Source organism: Lasioglossum baleicum, chromosome 11, assembly GCF_051020765.1.
Source record: "Lasioglossum baleicum chromosome 11, iyLasBale1, whole genome shotgun sequence".
Taxonomy (NCBI): Eukaryota; Metazoa; Arthropoda; class Insecta; order Hymenoptera; family Halictidae; genus Lasioglossum; species Lasioglossum baleicum.
The window spans coordinates 5,195,351-5,213,572 of record NC_134939.1 but is presented as its reverse complement, the minus strand read 5'-3'; the positions used below and the strand labels follow the sequence as shown (position 1 = coordinate 5,213,572).

Genomic DNA, 18,222 nt, shown 5'->3' with positions numbered 1-18,222 from the left:
ACGGAAGCAACGTTCAAGTTTCGCTACTGGGGGACACGATCAGTTCGAGTTAATTATTTCGCTAGGTCCGATTCCGCTGGGTAAACAATTCAACTCAAACCTTGGAACCATCGGGTTTTACCCACTTGACTTTATTTTGCACTCGGCCAATCAACTTAGCAATTATGAGAATTAAATTTTATAACAGCTTGCGTTAATTTCGTAGAAAATGTAAATGTGTAAATTAATGTATGGAACAAGAACTTTTCAAGGGAATAAAAATTGTGGCAAATTTACAGTCGGTACTCCTACTACAAGGGTAGTTCTATGGTGAGCACGGGTTTCTGAATTATTTGAGCCGTTTATTTTGAAAGTGGCGTAAGTCCATTTAAGTTTACATTGAGATATTTAAGAGTTTGCGTTTCAATGAAATTAAATCGTCCTTAAGTGTATCTAATTGTAAGAGAGTTAAATTTACAATTCCTATGAAAATAATAGCAATTATTAAGAGAATAATATGTATGTTCTTACGAAGAATGGACTTAAGTCACTTTCGAAATTAACAACTAGATTTGTCATCAAATTTCAAACAGCCCAAGTCCATTCGATATAATTTAAAATGCTTCAAATTGAAAAAACAATATTCAATTTATTTTATATTTCATTACAAAAATTGAAAAACGTCATTTATGCGATTCAGGAAATCCTTTAACTATATGTATAAATTACATAACAATTTACTCCTCATTTACATTTTGTGTATGCGGGAGGGATTTGATGTGGGAGGGATTTCTCTCGAAAATGGACTTAGGCCACTTTCAAAATAAACGGCTCATTTCTTCTGTTCTGTTTGAGGAAAAATTATGAACATTCTACCTAATAGCATACACGGCTGAATTTTCTTTGAATTTTCGGCTACAAAATCGACTTCTAAAAAATTCCGAAAGAATAAAATTGCTGATTTTGTATTGAAGTATGACATCATAATAGTTGCATCTTTTATTATGATCAATAAAAATCCGAAAAAATGCATATTTTGTATTAAAATTTCAGAGATGCCAGTTTCATAAAAATGTTCTTGATGTTTTTCAAATTTTTTTTATAAAGTTCGTCGTAGTTAATAAAATAAATAATCCATTTTTTATATGAACAAAGATCAATTTGGTTTAAGGGCACATTTCACCCCCTTTATCTTTAACACTTTCACTGTGAAATTACAACCCCCAGGAAACCTAGCGAAGTCGAAGTAGTTTAATTAATGAAATCAAGACCGGCATGACGAAATTTATTATAGTAGTTACTCCGTTAACCCTTCTGCTCCCTTCCCCTCGAATAAAAATTGATTTTTTTGATATGTTACAATATCAAATTAATTTCTAAACCCGATTCGAAACCAGAGGGTGATTTTTAATTTCTCTGATATTTGAACCATTTTCAAAATCTAGTCTACTTACGACCTAACATTTATAAAATTGATTGTTCAACGTTACATTCACGAGTACCGTTAAGATGCGACGAGATAGATCTGGATTAGTCGAGCAAATGCGTCTGCAGCATTGAATCCGCCCCTTTCCCACACGTTTTTCCCTTCGTTAGCATCAGCGGCGGTCGTCAGGCCAGCAGCGGAACGAAAATTTTACGGCAGACTGAAAGAGTAATCTTCTTCCTAAATTCTCGCGGCTTGAGGAGCTGGCCGGGCAGTTTATTACGAAAAATGCCACTGGCCAGAAGCGGGGTGTTCAACAATGCAGATAGTACACGGGTTCTGGTGGTCCTGCAGCATTCACACGGTGACGAGGCTGCGACGCGAGATGCAGGTCATCATCTCACGGTTCCCCCTTAATGAAAGCCGGACCAGAAGCCAGTCGTAACGCGGAAGAAGAAAGGAGGACGAGAGAGCGCAGGACGAGCCATTGTCCTACAGGACGTTGGGCACCAGGTGGCCAGGATCAGGACCATTACCTCCGTGGATTAATTGCCATGCAAAAACTCACGATGGCTAACGGAATGATAGGAGTGTCCGTCTTCAGCCATTCGCCGGCGTCCAGGTTGCCCGGAGTTTTTGCCGGCTGGCAAAAGAGACCAGCATAAGTTATCAGGATGATTAAACAGGGGATCATCGTGATGCTCCGCGAGAGACTCGGGGAGGGGACACACGGATTGGTCCAGAAAGGGTTGCCGGGAAGAAGATGCTTCTCCGGTATGGCTTTGGAACTTTGAAACTCCGCTACTTGCCGAAGGAATAAAATTTTCTCGCTGGGACACTCGCTCCCCTAAGGACAAGGGACGGGGTCCAGAGATCCCTTTATGCTTTAATATCGAAGACAATAGTGTTTCCATATTAGCATTCAGGTGGGTCATCGTCACGTTTACTTTGCTTCTCGAATTTACCACGGTCATTGAAAGGAACGAGAGGAGATTTTTTGTGGATATCGAGGTATGGATGACCTTCGGAGGAGTCGAAGCTAGTTCTGCTAGTATTACCGGGTCCACGCAGCTAGCCTAATACGACTCCATCGCTTTAAAGCAACGAAGGGTGAGAGTGGATGTTCGGAGGGTGGTTGCCACGGCGGTGGCCGTGAGGCAGCGGCGTAGGCGGCTGGGTTTTTGGGGGTTGGTGATTCTAAGAGGTCCGGCTCTTACACGCGTGGGCCTCGTTCCTCTCGCTCTCCTTTCTCTCACTCTATCTCTCTCCCTATCTTTCTCTCTTGCTCGCTCTCGCTCGAGGGGTAAGGAAGGGGGTGAGAAAGGGGGAGTCGGTGGCGGGTCTGGTCCAGGGGGCGCCAGTATTGATCTCGCGACCCTCTCCTCCTCTTCGGCCACCGTTGAAGGAAGGCGGAGGCGGTTGAAAGGGTGGGTAAGATGTCAGCATGCGTACATACAAAGTAGCCCAATGCTCATCCTGCTCGCCAGCCGTGTACGCCGAGTCTTGTACGTTGTCTGCCTTAAATAAGTTATCTTGTTGAAGGTAACGATGTCCTCCTGTACGTACCGCGGATACCACTCGCTGGAAGACCTGGGTCATTTAAATGTAAAAGTTTGCTATGCTTGATTTTTCCTGCGCTTCCGTAATGCTCGCTGCTTGATTTTCAGCACCTACATGTATGTCTCAACCTACATGTACACATATGTATATTCCTACATTTCATTATGACAATCAATTGTCGCGGTGTAGTACAAATCAAGAAAGTAATCTAGTAATTTGACGTAAAAGTGTTATCCGGCAGGCAGGATGTAAGTAGAACATTTTTTGTTTATTTCAAGAGAATCATCCTGTAGCGTTTCTGTGGGTCAATCAAATTAGCCTACTTTATTTGAGTTCAACAATTCGCGAACGAGATTATTTTTAAATACTTGGAACACTGACATTTCTAACTTCAAGAATATACACGCTCAATATTAATAATGTTTAATACATATTATATCGTCAATATTTCGACATTCGATCTCAGAGATTTAATAATACTGACTCTAATGCGATGACGCGTGTGCAATCATTATAGAATAATGTGTTCTTGTGCTATGGTAGATTATGGAGGACTGTTTTGGAGGACTGTTCGTTGACTTACAATAATAAAAAATTGAGGCAAATTGAGAAGTCCTTTTTCAAGATTTTTGCATTTTGCGAATCCTAACCACACGAATATACAGCATGTATTAGTGTAAAAGTTCATTTTCAAATCTGGACAAGTAAAAGTAGATTTGCAAAAGTGAGTTATTTTTCCCCACTTGAAAGTGCACTGTGTTCTTCCATCGGAAGAAGACCGAAAGACTTTTTTTACGGTTTGTTTTATTAAACGTAAAGGCAATATAAATTCCTAATAGTGCTTCTTCCAGACACCCAATCAAATATTCCTTTAAATTTAAATAACGTAAACAACTGTGAATTCCTGTTCGATAAAAAACAACGAATTCTGGCGAGGCTGCCAGGCAAAGCGTGCACGAACGTTCACTCTGGTAGCGAGGACATCATCAGCCAGTGAACCGAGGCGCGTTTGTCATTGGCGGCCGGCTCGGTAATGTTCAACTTATCGTTTCACCCGTAGAAAGCGATACGCGGTGTTCGCTGATGATTTACACGTTGTCATCGGGTTACCGGTATCGTCTTCCATTGTGCGATCCTGCTCGCAGCCCCTTCCCTGGTTGTTCGCACATCGATAAACACGCACGCCCACGCGTAGGCCGGTAGCCGTTGCGGTCGAGCTCGCTGGCGAACATATAAACGGTAGTCCGGTAGCCGATCTTGCACCTTGTGGGCCACGCTGTCAGGAGGAAGAAAGGACGAAAGCGCTAATAATCGTACGCGGAAGGTAGCGCGCGTACCCAATGTGTCGATTATGTCGCAGATCCACGGGGCATTAGTTTTCCTCGTCACGCACATTTGCCCACGCATGTCCACTCGCGGCACACAGGCGTGAGTAATGTAAGGAAAAGCTGGTCGAAAGGGATACGTCGGCGTGGAGAAAAGCCAATAAGGGTTTGTCCAACGGGGTAGCTTCGCGCAGAAGATGTGTCGGCCCAGTTTGCCCCACCCCTTGCTCTCGATCGCGCGTCCGAGAGAGACAGCAGGGAGCCAAGAAAAAAAGAAGGATGATTTTTTAGTACCTGCTGAAAAGTCTTTGTTTTCTTCGGGGCTGGTTCTTTTTATTTTTTTCATAGGATGCTGGGCACGCGCGATGGAGAGCACGCGAGCGTGAGTAATGGAAAGAGAGAACTTGCCAGGGCAAAGGGATCTGCGAGGTGAAAAACCGATAAGGGCTTCCGCACGCGGGGGAAAAGTCTTTGTGGTTTGTTCTGCGTGCGAAGGAAAATGATTTTTTTTAGTACGTGAAAAGTCTCCGTCTTTCTCCGGCTCGCTTTCGCACGGTGTTCTCTCTCTTTCTCTCTCTCTTCGGGGGCCCGTGCGCGGGAATAGACGCGGCTCGAAGTACGTGAGCATGAGTAATACGTAAGAAAAGAACCGGTTCGAGAAGGGCTAACCGGGAAAGGGAGATGCCGAGATGCGAGGGCTCTTGTCCAGCCAAGGGATGCTCCCCTGGCTCTCGCCGCGCCGGCTACGTCCCGAAGAAAATTATTCTTCGCCGCAGAAAGAAGTTTTCATACTTTCCAGCAGTTTTCGTACGGAAATAGATCGCCGATCCCCGTCGACGGGGGTGGAAACGTTTGTCCCCTTCGGTGCGCGAACGCACTGATACGGTTTAACGGAGAAATGAAAAAGTTCCGGGAAAGAAACACAGGAATCTCTTTAATATCAGGAAACTCATTTAAGTGTGTTTAACATAGAAAGGAAGAATTAAGGTTGCGCTCTGCGCGCTCGAGAGGAATTCTTTTCTTCTCGGGCTACAGGATACGCGAGCGAGTTCGCGTCGATTCCACTTTAATGCGAACAATAATTTTCTGCTTTTTAAACAGAGGACAAGGAGGACCTTCCTTTCATCGCGCGATCTTACCTCTCTCGCCCTTCGCTCCTTTAAGGAACGGCTTAACAATTATTTTAATTACAAATCTCCCGACTGCTGTGACATTGAGAGGAATTAAAGTTCCACGACTTCGTTGCGGGTAAATTAAAACGCTGGAAAATCAATTCTTGGCAAAAGTTCAAATTGGAATTTCTATATTTTTGGGACTCTATTAAGAACCGTAAGCTTGGGATGAATGGCGTAGATCTGCGAAGTCTGAAACTGCTTTGATATCGAGAGGAATTCCACGACTTTGTTGTAGATTAATTAAAACGCTGCAGAATCGATTTTTGTCAAAAGATTTTTTGGACCTTTCTAAGAATCGAAAACTTGGGATGAATGGTGCGTAAAATCTACGAAGTCTCGGGGAGAAGCTCAAGTTTTAGTTTTCTTAAAGTAACTTAAAAATAAATGACCCAGTTGCAGTAAACGGTAAAGTAGGGCGAGTCCTTAAATCGAATCTTGTTAAATTCTTCTCCGAGAGATTCTCCGCTGACTGATCCCTCCGTTTTCGCTACCACTAGTCCTATAATTGGGACAACGATTCGCATTTTATTGACCTTGTTCGAATTGCATCGATATAATTAATGAAGTACACTTTGGGACGGATTGTTCTATAATAATTGGTTACTCAAATAAACATGGAAATGAAATTGTACAATTTTCTCGAGGCTGGTAATTTTAGGAAGTAGAGCACAATTAGTAAATATCACTCAATCAAATCTGCTTCTCAGATCATTACTGAACATAATATTATACCTGGGTATTATAAATAAAAACATTATGGAAGTTTACGTTATCATTAGATATGGTTGTTATTAGATTGTATTAGTTACTGTTAGTATAATTATTATTAGATAATACAAATTTTCTACCTGAATTACAACAAGGAGTGAAATCGAAATTTATTTTCTCTCTTAGTATTCATATTAGATTAAAAATAATATAACAATATTTTCAAGTTCTTATAATGCTTTTACTGTTTTAAATTACACCTCGTCATACAAATTTATCATTTACAAAACTATATCCCACAGAAGTTTCATTAAGATAATCCGAAAAATTGTACAAATGCAAGTATGCTTTCAAAATTTAAAATTTTCTCAAACTTCTAATAAAAACGAATGCACGAGAGTTAGTGAATAATTTTTTATTGACGTATTATTACACAGAATGAAATGTGTGCCACTGGCACCAGAATAACCCAAAATACGCGACGAAGAGCTTGCAGGGTCAATATTTGTATCTCGTGTTAAATGTAGGTATGGTATAGTTACGAGTGGTGGCATGTCCAAAAATATGAAGGATTTCGTTCAAAATTCAGTGACCTGATTTTGGATATACAGTACCATTGTGTGACAAGTTCGACTTTGTGTTATTCTAATTCTGACGACACTTTTATACAAACTGTAAATTGAAAGAAAGATCTTCAAGTTTATTGTAATTTAATGCTAAATCTTCGGAAGCATCTTCGGAAAAAGCTTGTATGAGATTCAGGCGTTTGTATATTCAAAAACGCGAATGAAAACGTAACGTTTTGAAAAATTAATTGAGCAGAACAGTTGCTTCATAAACTGAAAGACTACAGTACGAATTTCGAAGAAAATTGTTCAATTATCCATGCAAAGTAAAATTTCCATGGAAATAAAAGTAGCCTTGCACGTTGCAATATTTATTTTCTAATAAGAGGTAGTAGCATATAGTTAAACAATCTAAGGGAGTGCAAAATAACACATACATGTGACATAATTCAACAAAGAATCAGAAATATTTCTGAGACATGGGTTTAAAGCATAATTCGCAACTAGTTGACATTAAGAATTGGACCCCAATTAACTTATAATTTTAATTATGACTTCAGAAAGCGTCCTTCGTCAAAGTAGCCCCTTCGTCCTTCAGAAAGCGTAAATTTCCTGATGGGAAACATCCTAGTCGCAGTAGACCAGTCACAAAAATGAAGACAATGCAATATTAAATTATTTTGAAGCTAATCCGCACGCGTCTCTTCAACAAGTTCCAAAGAATTGAATATGTCGGTCACAAGTATTAAAACAATTACGAAAAGATAAAAATATCATCCATTTAAAATGACATTAATGCAAGAACTGCGTGTTACTGATGGACAGCGGCGATTAAAATTTCTGGCGTGGCTAGTTATTGCTAACGGAAAGGATCCCGAAATTTTTATGAAAATTATATGGACAGACGAATCTAAATTTACAAATGATGTTTTCAATCGACGAAATCAACGTTATTGGTCAACAAGAGAATCCACACCGGACACAAGATCGCAACTTTCAAACTAAAATTAGTGTCAATGTTTAGTGTGGTATTTTAAATGGTCACTTAATCGGACCATATTTCTTCGAAGAAAATTTCACAGCTGCTCAATATCTTAACTTTTTGGAAGAAAAACTTCCACACGTATTGCAAGACATTTCACTGAACATTAGGAACGATATGAACCTTCAACAAGACGGATGACCTGCCTATAATGCTATTATAATTATAGGGGATATCTTAATAACAAGTTTAGAAATCGTTGGACAGGAACGTATGGTCCAATTCGTTGGTCACCGCGTTCTCCGGATCTCTCTCTGTTGGATTTTTATCTTTGTGCATATCTGCAATCCGTTGTATACGACACAACAATCAATACTGTTCAAGAACTTCGCAATCGCATAACAACTGTTCGCGACATCGAAAAATGTAATACAAAGAGCGGAGTTCTGTATCATAGGAGATGGATCGCAGTTAGAACATCTTGGTGTAACTTGATTTATTTTGTAAGAAATAATTTGACATTAAAAATTTTTGAGTTTGAGGTCATTTCAAGGTGATAGAATAATACAGTGTCGAATTAATTGTATGTACACATAGTGTAATACAGTGCCTATTCACGATCAAGCATTTTGCGCAACAATTGATCGTGAATGATAGTGATTGACTAATTGCGCAAATATTGTCACATCGCAACGGCGCACAGTGGTCCAAATCGAGAAATCCAGTGGCTTTTAGCCCGAAAATGAACTTTCTTGTATCGATACCTGATCAATGAACATTAATATTGCTTCCCAAATGTCCATAGACCTCGGAAATGGAGAAATTAGTACAATTTATTTAATATTATAGTTGTAATAAATGTTGAAAGTTGGACATTTTCAGAAGAGTATTTTCACGAGAAAAATTGTTTCACTTTGATGCGATGCCCTGACGTTCCTATTTAATATTTTCTCGCGCTTTTTTCTTTAAATTAAAGAGCAGATTTTTGCGATAAGAAATCGTATCTTACATTATTAATTAGTCTGCACAATGTATTAAAAGTTAATGCTGGACTAAATGGAGAAAATTAAAAAAATTTTTTATAATCGGTAAGGGATATCTTTAAAGTCCCGGGAAGTCCCAGTTTCTAACAAATTGGACTATTTTCAGTACACCTTCCTCTATATGATGGTATGTATAAAAATGTTACGTCGCGTAGCGTCCCCTTACGTTTTACGGACCACACTTGTATTCTCCGACTAAACTTCCAAAGCGATACAGAATTCTTTTCATCGAACTGTTTGGGTTAGAGTTACTTGAAATGTTTATGCTATGGTGCAGATAAGGCTTCAAATGAGTCTTCGACTTTCTGTCTGCATGTAGTTTAGACAGAACCATTCGAGCTGCCACAGTGAGACTTCTCAGAGCATTTTTCCGCTGTTGATTTTTATTTCGTTTTAATCACTTTATGTTTTGTGTTAATAATTCGTAGTGTTTTAATTTACTTTATAAACTAAACTCAAGTTTTATTAGTGTTTTTATTGTGTGTGATTTATAAATTTTAGTTATATTACTTAGTGTTTTTTGTACTCTTTTGGACTATTTAATTTTACATCCATATAATATATAATTTTAATATTCTCTCTTTGGTAAAAGTACAAATGACTAAAAAATTTCTTACGTATGTTGTTTTCCAAATTTGACGTTTTCTTCTTTGTTGTTTAGATATTACTTATTTTGTTAAAATGCGTTTTCGCAAAAACAAAGATTTATACATGGCATTAAAAGATTCATAGAGAGATATATGGTTGATTATTTATTTTTACACGCAAAAATATCCGAAGTGATCCACACTTCTTCTAAACACTTGGAAGTTTTAAAAGTTTTTGTAAAAAGATTTTGTTTTAAATTAAAACAAAAATGGATTAGATGTCAGTATAAAGAAAGTAGATTTCGGAAGAATTGTGAGGAATGGTTAGAAAAAGATTTTATATATCCCCAGTCCTCAAATTTACATTTGTCCCAATTCATTAAACATTGCATGTGTGAAACATAAATATAAAATACGCACTTAGAAAGAAAAAATGGTTTGGAAGATTGTATTTAAACAATTTTTTTTTAGTGGAAAATATCAATGAAAATTAATTAAAAATTATTGTTTAACAAATTAAACAAAATATTAATTTTTTTTAGTTCAAATTGACTATTCTTTTAATGAATTTCAGTGCAAATTTCATCCCGATATCTCTTATGGTACAAAAGTTATAACAAAAAGTCACTGGATTTCTCGATTTGGACCACTGTGCGGCGTGAGAAACTGAAGGATTGCTCAAATTATGTGTCAACGTGAATACAATTTGGATTTGCGTAACATCATGCTGCACAATAAATTGTTGCGCAACATGCTTGATATAATAATAGGCACCTTTAGTCCGACGTCAGCAACAATCTGAACAACAATATGACGTCCAAAGCATACGGCGCCATTTAAAAAAGTCAAGGTGACCTTTACTTTTTTATGTAAAAAGCATTCTCTTTTCAGATTTAAGAATATGCGAACATGTAGTACACCAAGTACCGACAAACTTTTGTTTAAAACATTTTTTAATTGCACTAGCGGAAATGCCTAAAAAATGGTGACATAACTTAACGCGTAGACCGTGTACGTAAGTTGTCTAATCCATCTACCACGTCTATTTCATTGATCATCTAAAAGTAAACTCATCCATCTCGAACGGCTTTCCCGTCAGCCATCCCACTCCACGATGTCCGGTTATTATTCTTTTTCGAATAATATCGCGTCCGATAACGCTTTCACCGCGGGATGACTGAGTTAATGAATTTCCCCTGCGCGATACTGGCGGCCGTTTCCCCGCTGGTCCCTCGCCATCGCGTCTGTGTATCTAATAGCATAGAGTGGAGGGCGCGTTGTCCAGAATCACCCTCACGAACACTGACCCGGCGGCGCGACGACGCGGTCCGCGTATTCGAACCGGTGCGCGGAGCAGCACGGCGCGGTGCGGTGCGGTGCGGTGCGGTGCGGTGCGGCGCGGCGCGGCGCGGCGTGCCGGCCGTGAAACACACTCTCGCGTCCCGTTGACGGATCACACGCACGCACGTCGGGCACTTGCGCGCAAACTTGGCTCTGGAAGCAATTTACATGGCAGCGTCTCTCCTCCAGAAGGACGAAGGGTTGGACTGGTCCCGGGATATAAGGGGCGGCCGCGTGAGCTTGCGCGCGCGCGCGCTCGCTCGCTCAGAGCGGGCTGGTATGAGACGGTACTGGAGCATTGTAATTCAAGTAATGTAAGCTTTATGCAAAATACATGTTAGTTAGGAGTGCAAGAGATAGACCCACCCCCGTCCACCGCCAACCTCCGACCCTTGTCCGTCTTTGCGTCCCTCTCTGTCTTGCCGTCGGCCTCCCTCTGCTCCGTTTTCCCTCTTCCGAGCGATCTGCGTCGCTCTGTCTTCCTTCCTCTAACATCCACGACAAGTTGCTCGTCCTTGTTTGCCGTTTCTCCGGGGGTAAACCTTCGCCTGGACGCGCGGCTACTCCGTGTTCTGTGCCCTCGCCCACACGCACGCGAGCACACAGTTGCGCCACGGAAATTTATGTGTGGATACACGCCGAGTCCTGCCACCAAGATACCCCCGGCTATACGTGTTACGTGGGTGTACCAGGCTGCGCCTGTGGTCGCCAGCTGGTTTATGCAAAAGTGTGTACGTTACCTGGATACACGTAAGGGGGCGCGTAAGAGCGCACGCACACGTCCGATTTCGCTCTCTTTTCTGCCTGCCTCCCTCCCTCCCCCCTCCACCCATCCCTTCGTCTTTTCTCCTCTCACTACCGTAGGCTTACACACCCTAAAACCACCCCTGACCAAGGGGTGGACGGCGCATTGGCGTAGCCGGTCGATTCGGGGAGCCTCTTTTTTCGTTTGCTCGTTGGATTTACCTTAACGAGATCTTGTTCTTATACCGCCGTTCTCTGTTGACTCGGACGACCTTGTTGCGCCGGCGACGTTATTAATCCTTGTTCGGAAGGAAAATTCTACGTTCTTACTGTTGACCCGTTCAGCCGTGACCGAAATATTAAACTTGCCAGCGATGAGCAGAGTTTACGCATTTGTAACAAACATTTTTGAGGAATATTAAAAATTTAATAAATGAAATGGATATCTACGTAGCCACCGTAGGTTGAGATTAATGCAATCTCTAGTTATTTTGCAGGGAAATCCGCAGTCTGCCGATTAGGTTCAGTTGGATATCGATTTTAGAATAGGATAATATACTAACATTGTAATGTAATAATTGGACTGCGGTTGTCTATGCTAAAATTTTCGGCATAAACTGAAACACAGGAACAATATAGAAACTTTGTTAAAAGTAAAATGATTTTAAGAAGTAATAAAACACTAAATACTTGTTTCTCAAAAATTGCCTATATTTAATAATTGTGATGATTTCGGAAAAAATGATCGTACAACAACAAATTTTGACTCCAAGATATGTTTTAATCGCTCGTTTTGTCTCGAAAATGATATACATTCAAACGCCTGTGAAAATTTCGAACAATTTTTTTCGTGACTAAAGCTACCACAGATTTAAAGATTGGTGCTTATTCTTTACAACGAAACCTTAAAAATTGATGTGCGACTTTTTGTAGTCCTTCTATCGAGCTTTGAACGAGAGGTGTTTCGCCAAGTTTACAGCAGTATAAGTTACACCGTGAGGGCTGCGTATACGACCGAACTTGTTCCTCATTTTTGTTCCACGAAACAGTGAAAAAAAATCGTACTTTAACTTTTAAGAAGTCGGTGTAAAGAGAAGGCTTCAATCTTCAAATCTATGGCAGTTTCATATTTACGAGAAAAATTTTTAAAGCCTTTTGGAGACGTTTGAATTTGTAACATTTTTATGGTTAAATTAAATGAAGCGTACAACCGAAAAACTAAGGTATTTACAAGAAGTACCTTCAGCCATATATGTTTAAAAAATTTGATAAATAAAGTTGTGGATGGTCTTAAGCATGGTCAATAATATATTTGTGTAAAATAGGTCCGCCATCCAAGGGTTAAATAAGAATGTAAGTCTGTGTCCTTGTCAATCTATCTCAATCAAATATTAGCTTACGAAAAAATCTAGCTTTAACCATTTAATGAGAAGAAAATTCTTCAATTAGTTCCACCCACATTTGTGTAAACGTCTGTTTCTTCCAATTGAGTCAGAAAACGTCAATTTTACATACAGATCCGCCGTCTGTCCATTTGTATGAAGCTAATCAGTTCCTATTGAGATGAAGAGAAAGAGAGACAGAGAGAGTGGTAGAGATTTCAAAGATTCGTAAGTTGTATGGGGAAATCTTTTTTTGTAAAAATTCCTGCTCTACGCCTATGAATGTGAGGAATGACCACGAGGGTGTCGGCCGGATGTAGAAGCCAAAGGGGTTGCTAGAGTCCTGTACGTGGACCGTGGAGCACGCGAAAACTCCACGGAGGTTCGCTGGCGGCCCCCGAAAAAACGGACACACAACCCCCGAGAACTTCGTAAATAATCTGGAAGGCGAGCATCCCCCACCGTAAAGAACCCCTTACGATCCTGGAAAATCGATTCTGGAACTGGGAATCGAGGGGACGGGTGGAATAGGTTTCTCCTATTTCGTTGTCTGAAAAAAAGGAGGCCGTGAAGAGAAAGAGAGAGAGGGAGAGAGAAAGAAAGAAAGGCGGCGGTTAAGCGAGCAGCAATTTCTAAAAATTACTCGGAGAGACGGGTTCTCCCTGTTTCACGGTATTCGTTCAAAAATCACATGCTTGTAAAAAGTCCTTGCACGAAGATACGGAAGCATGGGGAAATAACGCATAATGACATACAATATTCCACGTAATCGCATGTCTTTACGGGAACAGAAAATGTTCAAAAGTATCCCGTACCGAGAATTGTGAACTGCGTGTCGTGAAAATGTTGCACGAAACGTCAGGTGTCGGATGCTCGTAATGACATTGACAAAGTTGCGTGGCCGGTTTCGGAGAATCGCGTGCGTTTGCCATGTTGGTCACCGCGTGTGTAATCCAAACGAGAGGAGCCCTCGTGCGTCATCGACAGGATGCTGCGCGCCGGTTGGTTATCGAGCAATTACACGAACGAAGGGAAATTGTACCGAGTTTCCGTGGAAATCAATTTCTTTTATGCTCCCTTTTACCTCCACTCTACTTTGTACGGATTGCATTATCTCCCGTTGGTGATTGGATAGTAAGAAATAAGAAAATCTGAAGCCTCGACGCTGCGGATGACCATGAGAACTCTTTCACGATCCGGAGAAACATGATCAAAAGGTGTTTCAAGTTTCAAAAAGATTTCAAGAGGTGTGTCATCTGGTTATCAATCTGAAAAGAACGTGGTTTATGGCAATCTTTTTTAAATGTGATCGGCTTCTTTTGAACGAGCGCCTTGTTTAAAATATTGTGGTTGTAATTTTATTCGTTCGCCACGAGAATTTGACATTAAACATTTACATTTTACATTAAAACAATCCATTTTTAAACGACAACATGTTTATGCTAAATTCTTATTATGATTTATGAGGTACTAATGTTTGAAAATTGCAAATAAACATCTAGTAATACTGTAGATAACATTATTTTTCGCATGAGTAATATTTTTCGTGTTGCGACTCCAATGATTTGATCACCCACTATGTTAAATTAAATCACGTGATGTCTATACTGAATTTTTATTATTTTGTATGAAGTATTACTATTTGGAAATTGCAAATACACGTGCAGAATAATTATATTATTCGTGGCTCTAGAAATTCGATCACATACTGTGTTAGATCATATAAATAACATATTTAAATTCTGCAAATTGATTCTATAATTAATATTTATGCAGTTCAAATGATACGCGAAGAACAAGGGGTTTCTCCATGGCGGTGGACAGAATCAATTAAAGAATCGACGATTGATTCAATCGATTGATGAAGTTAATCGTCAATCGTCGATTAAAAAAAGAAATCATCCAGAAATCGACGATTGATTCAATCAATTGATGAAGTTAAAAAACAAATAATGGCATAATAAAAGCACGTAAACAGAGTTGTATTATGTATAGACCAAATGACAATACACCTAATCTCAGTTTACATTTTTTTCAGTATTTATACAGTTTTGATTCCGTATTTCACTTCGAAATTTTAGCAGTTAATCATTAATCAATTATCCGATTGACGATTACAATTGAAAGTAATGTAATCGTTAATCGCAATTAACGACTAAAATAGAAATTTAATCGTTAACCGCAATTAACGATTAATAAGTATTCAATCGTTAACCGCAGTTTTAACGGCTGAACTAGGAGATTAATTGTTGATTACGATTAACGATTGAAGTAGAAATTTAAAATCGTTGATTAAATTTTCGCCTAACTCTGAATCAGGGTACCTACATATAATCTACAGTGTAAATCATTAACGCTGTAGTCTGGTGACCAAGCAACAGTCATTTATCCCCTTTCCATGATGCCGCGCGTATCTATATCAACGGTCTTATGGCTATATCTACATCCATAAGATCCCGCATCTAATTTGCATGGGGCTTAAGTCAAGCCCGTTGCCCTAAGATCGTGGAAACGACTTTCGGCCATGGGGGCTCGTGGGCCAAGTGGCCACGGGGGTGGTAGGTATATGCCGTAGAGATGAGCTACGGGCAGTTCTGACCCCCTCGGTGAACAGAAATTACCCCCTTATCTCCCACCGGCAAGGCCGGCACCATATACTGAATCCTAATGCTCAATCTCAAGATAAACGAGGCCAAATCATCTCCGACGCCCCTTTCCACCCCTCGATGGTCACATAGAGGAGATAGGTCCACCTTGCACCCTCCCTTATTTCATAACTGAACGAAGGCAATTAATAATCACTGACGACACTGTCACATTAATGTAGCATTATACAGGAAAGGTTAAATTCAACCTCGACATTGTAATTCGGTGATCAAATTGTTAGAGCCACAGCACGAAAAAGCCATTTTTTAACGATAGATCTACGAAATACACTACAACTGACTATTTTATGTAAAAAAACAAAAACGTGCTTCTTCATTAGCGACTTTTGTTATATGTTTAAAGATTCACCCTAAATCTACGGAATACTACAACCGACTATTGTATAGTATTTTAGTTATTTCATTTTATAGACTCTTTTGTTGTATATTTAAAAATTCATCAAATACTTCCTACAAGGCGATTTCTGAAGTAATTTGAAGTAACTTTTTCCTTTGAGGAAATGTTCTCCGCGACTTTGTTAAGAAGTTATTAAAGAAAAGAATCGACCAAAATCAGAGCACAGATTGATTGGCCCGTGTTTTTAGTTAATAACTTCTTAACAAGGCCGTGGAGCACATTTTCGGGAAGGAACAAGTTATTTAAGATGATCTCCGGAATCACTTCTTTTAAGGAAGTACAATATTTTTGGAACACCTTGTACAAGTGTTTCGTATAAATGTGACGAATAGACAGCGGATCTTTATGCAAAATAAAAATTTTCTACCTGAATTACAACAAACTTGAGTGGAATAGAAATTGATTTTCTATCTTAATATGTTTAATAAGTTAAAAATAACATGACAGAGAGTATTTTTAAATTCTTCTAATGTTTTTACAGTTTCATACAGCACCTACTCATTTCTGTCATAAATGCATAAAATCCGCTGTCTAGCGATGAATAACATTGTCTATAGTACTACTCGATGTACATTTGCGATTTTCAAGAATCAATACTTTATAGAAAACGATAAGATAAATGCGTAATATTAAAAGAAGTATAGCTGGGTTTTCATTCAAAACTTAATTGCCTATTAATGTAAAATTGTCACTTATGCAATTGTTTCTAATATTCGTCCACTGTATGGTATACAATTAATCGCACTGTGTAAGTAGGTGTTTGTAATGGGTAATTGTAAATAAATATCTTTTACTTGTTCAATTAAGGTTAATATTTTTCATACGATAAATGTAGATAACTTCATTGTAAGCATTACAGTAAAATCTTGAATTGACGTTTTCTTAATGTTTAACGTTATTGATTTGTTGATACGCATTATTTATCATTAAGTTTATCACTCCCATTAGGTACTCCTATTTAGAACATTAGATCTACTTTTTCATCAATCTTCATTAATTAGATTTGACCGGTTCCGATGAACATTGGATATTAAATTAGGTCGCATGTTTGAGTATAATATATTACGAAGATGATAGTGCAATTACGCGAATGTAATATTATGGCCTGAATTATTACGTCATAAGTACGTCAAGCCTGTAATATACGCAGTAATAACAGTTACTATACCATACACCGTATATTCTAACGCTACCGTTAAATTATTCATTGAGTAACAAGTAGAACAATATTATCACTAAATTATGATTTTATTATCGTGCATGATTAAACCTTGCAAATATGAACGTTCTGTTTATTAAAAAGTCGAGTGAACCTTTCGATGTGTGACGCCCTTACCGTTTTTAGGATTTTTTAACAACTTTTTCCTTTACATGTTTGTGGCGGTTGGCTTTAGTTTCCGAGATATTCGTAAAAACTTGAATCTTGAATCAATTGTTTATCGAGTACATTGAGCTCATTACCTCAAAAAATACGTCGAATTAAATGTAATTCTTGTTGAACTTGTCGAAATCCTCACTGATTTAGAGCAGAGTAGGGCAATAATCAACTAATATTTAAAAATGAGTAATAGTCTTTTTGAATGTTATTTATAGCAAAATAGTCATTAAGTCAAAACTTTTTGATTAGTTAGTGAGAATTAAATGGCAAATAGTTAGTCATAGCTCGTTAATCACAATCGTTAGCTATTTCTTATTAGTGAATTAGTAGATGATGATCAGTTATTAATCTTTAATCATCAGTCACTATTATGCGATTAACATAAATTAATATTATTAATTAGTTATCACTAACCAATCAAAAAGTTTTGAATAATGACTATCAAGATGACTGTTAGTCATTTTTAAATATTAGTTAACTATTGCCCTACTCTGATTTAGAGTTGGTTGGGATTAGGATCGTGAGGGGGCGGAGAAGGCCGGCCGCAAGGTCGTCCCGACGATGCATACAGAGATCCATGTGAAATGCGGAACATTGCAAGCGTTAGCCCTCCCTTCCCTCCCCCAAACTAACCACCAACCAACTTTATATTAGGTGTGCAAATAAGTTCTTTCCCCTTTTTTCCAAATTCAGGATTTTATTACATTTTACGTACATAAAATGTGTGGTGACCCCCAATCTTTCTGCCAATTCTGCTTGCGTCTGGATCGGATTTTCGTTGTGCAATTCTGCTAACTCCCCGTGATCAAACTTTCTCGGTGCACCTGAACGATCTTCGTCTTCCAAATTAAAATTACCGGCTTTAAATCTTTGGTATCACTTTCTGCATGTTCTGCAAGATACAGCGTTCTCTCCCAGTGCCGTACAAACCATTTCAGTAGCTTCAACAGCTGATTTCCTGAG

The 18,222-nt window shown here is 39.0% G+C and overlaps 1 protein-coding gene across 3 annotated transcripts in view; it reads right to left on the bottom strand.

Moving 5' to 3' along the window:
- LOC143213335 (uncharacterized) overlaps positions 1 to 18,222 on the bottom strand; it is a 74,066-nt gene that overhangs the window by 20,013 nt on the left and 35,831 nt on the right. For all 3 annotated transcript variants that reach the window (XR_013009951.1, XM_076433083.1, XM_076433085.1), the window contains one exon: positions 1 to 18,222. This exon is cut by the window's left edge. Coding sequence is in view for 1 of the 3 variants with exons in the window: in XM_076433085.1 (XP_076289200.1) it covers positions 18,136 to 18,222 (87 nt within the window). In the remaining 2 variants the exon portion in view is untranslated.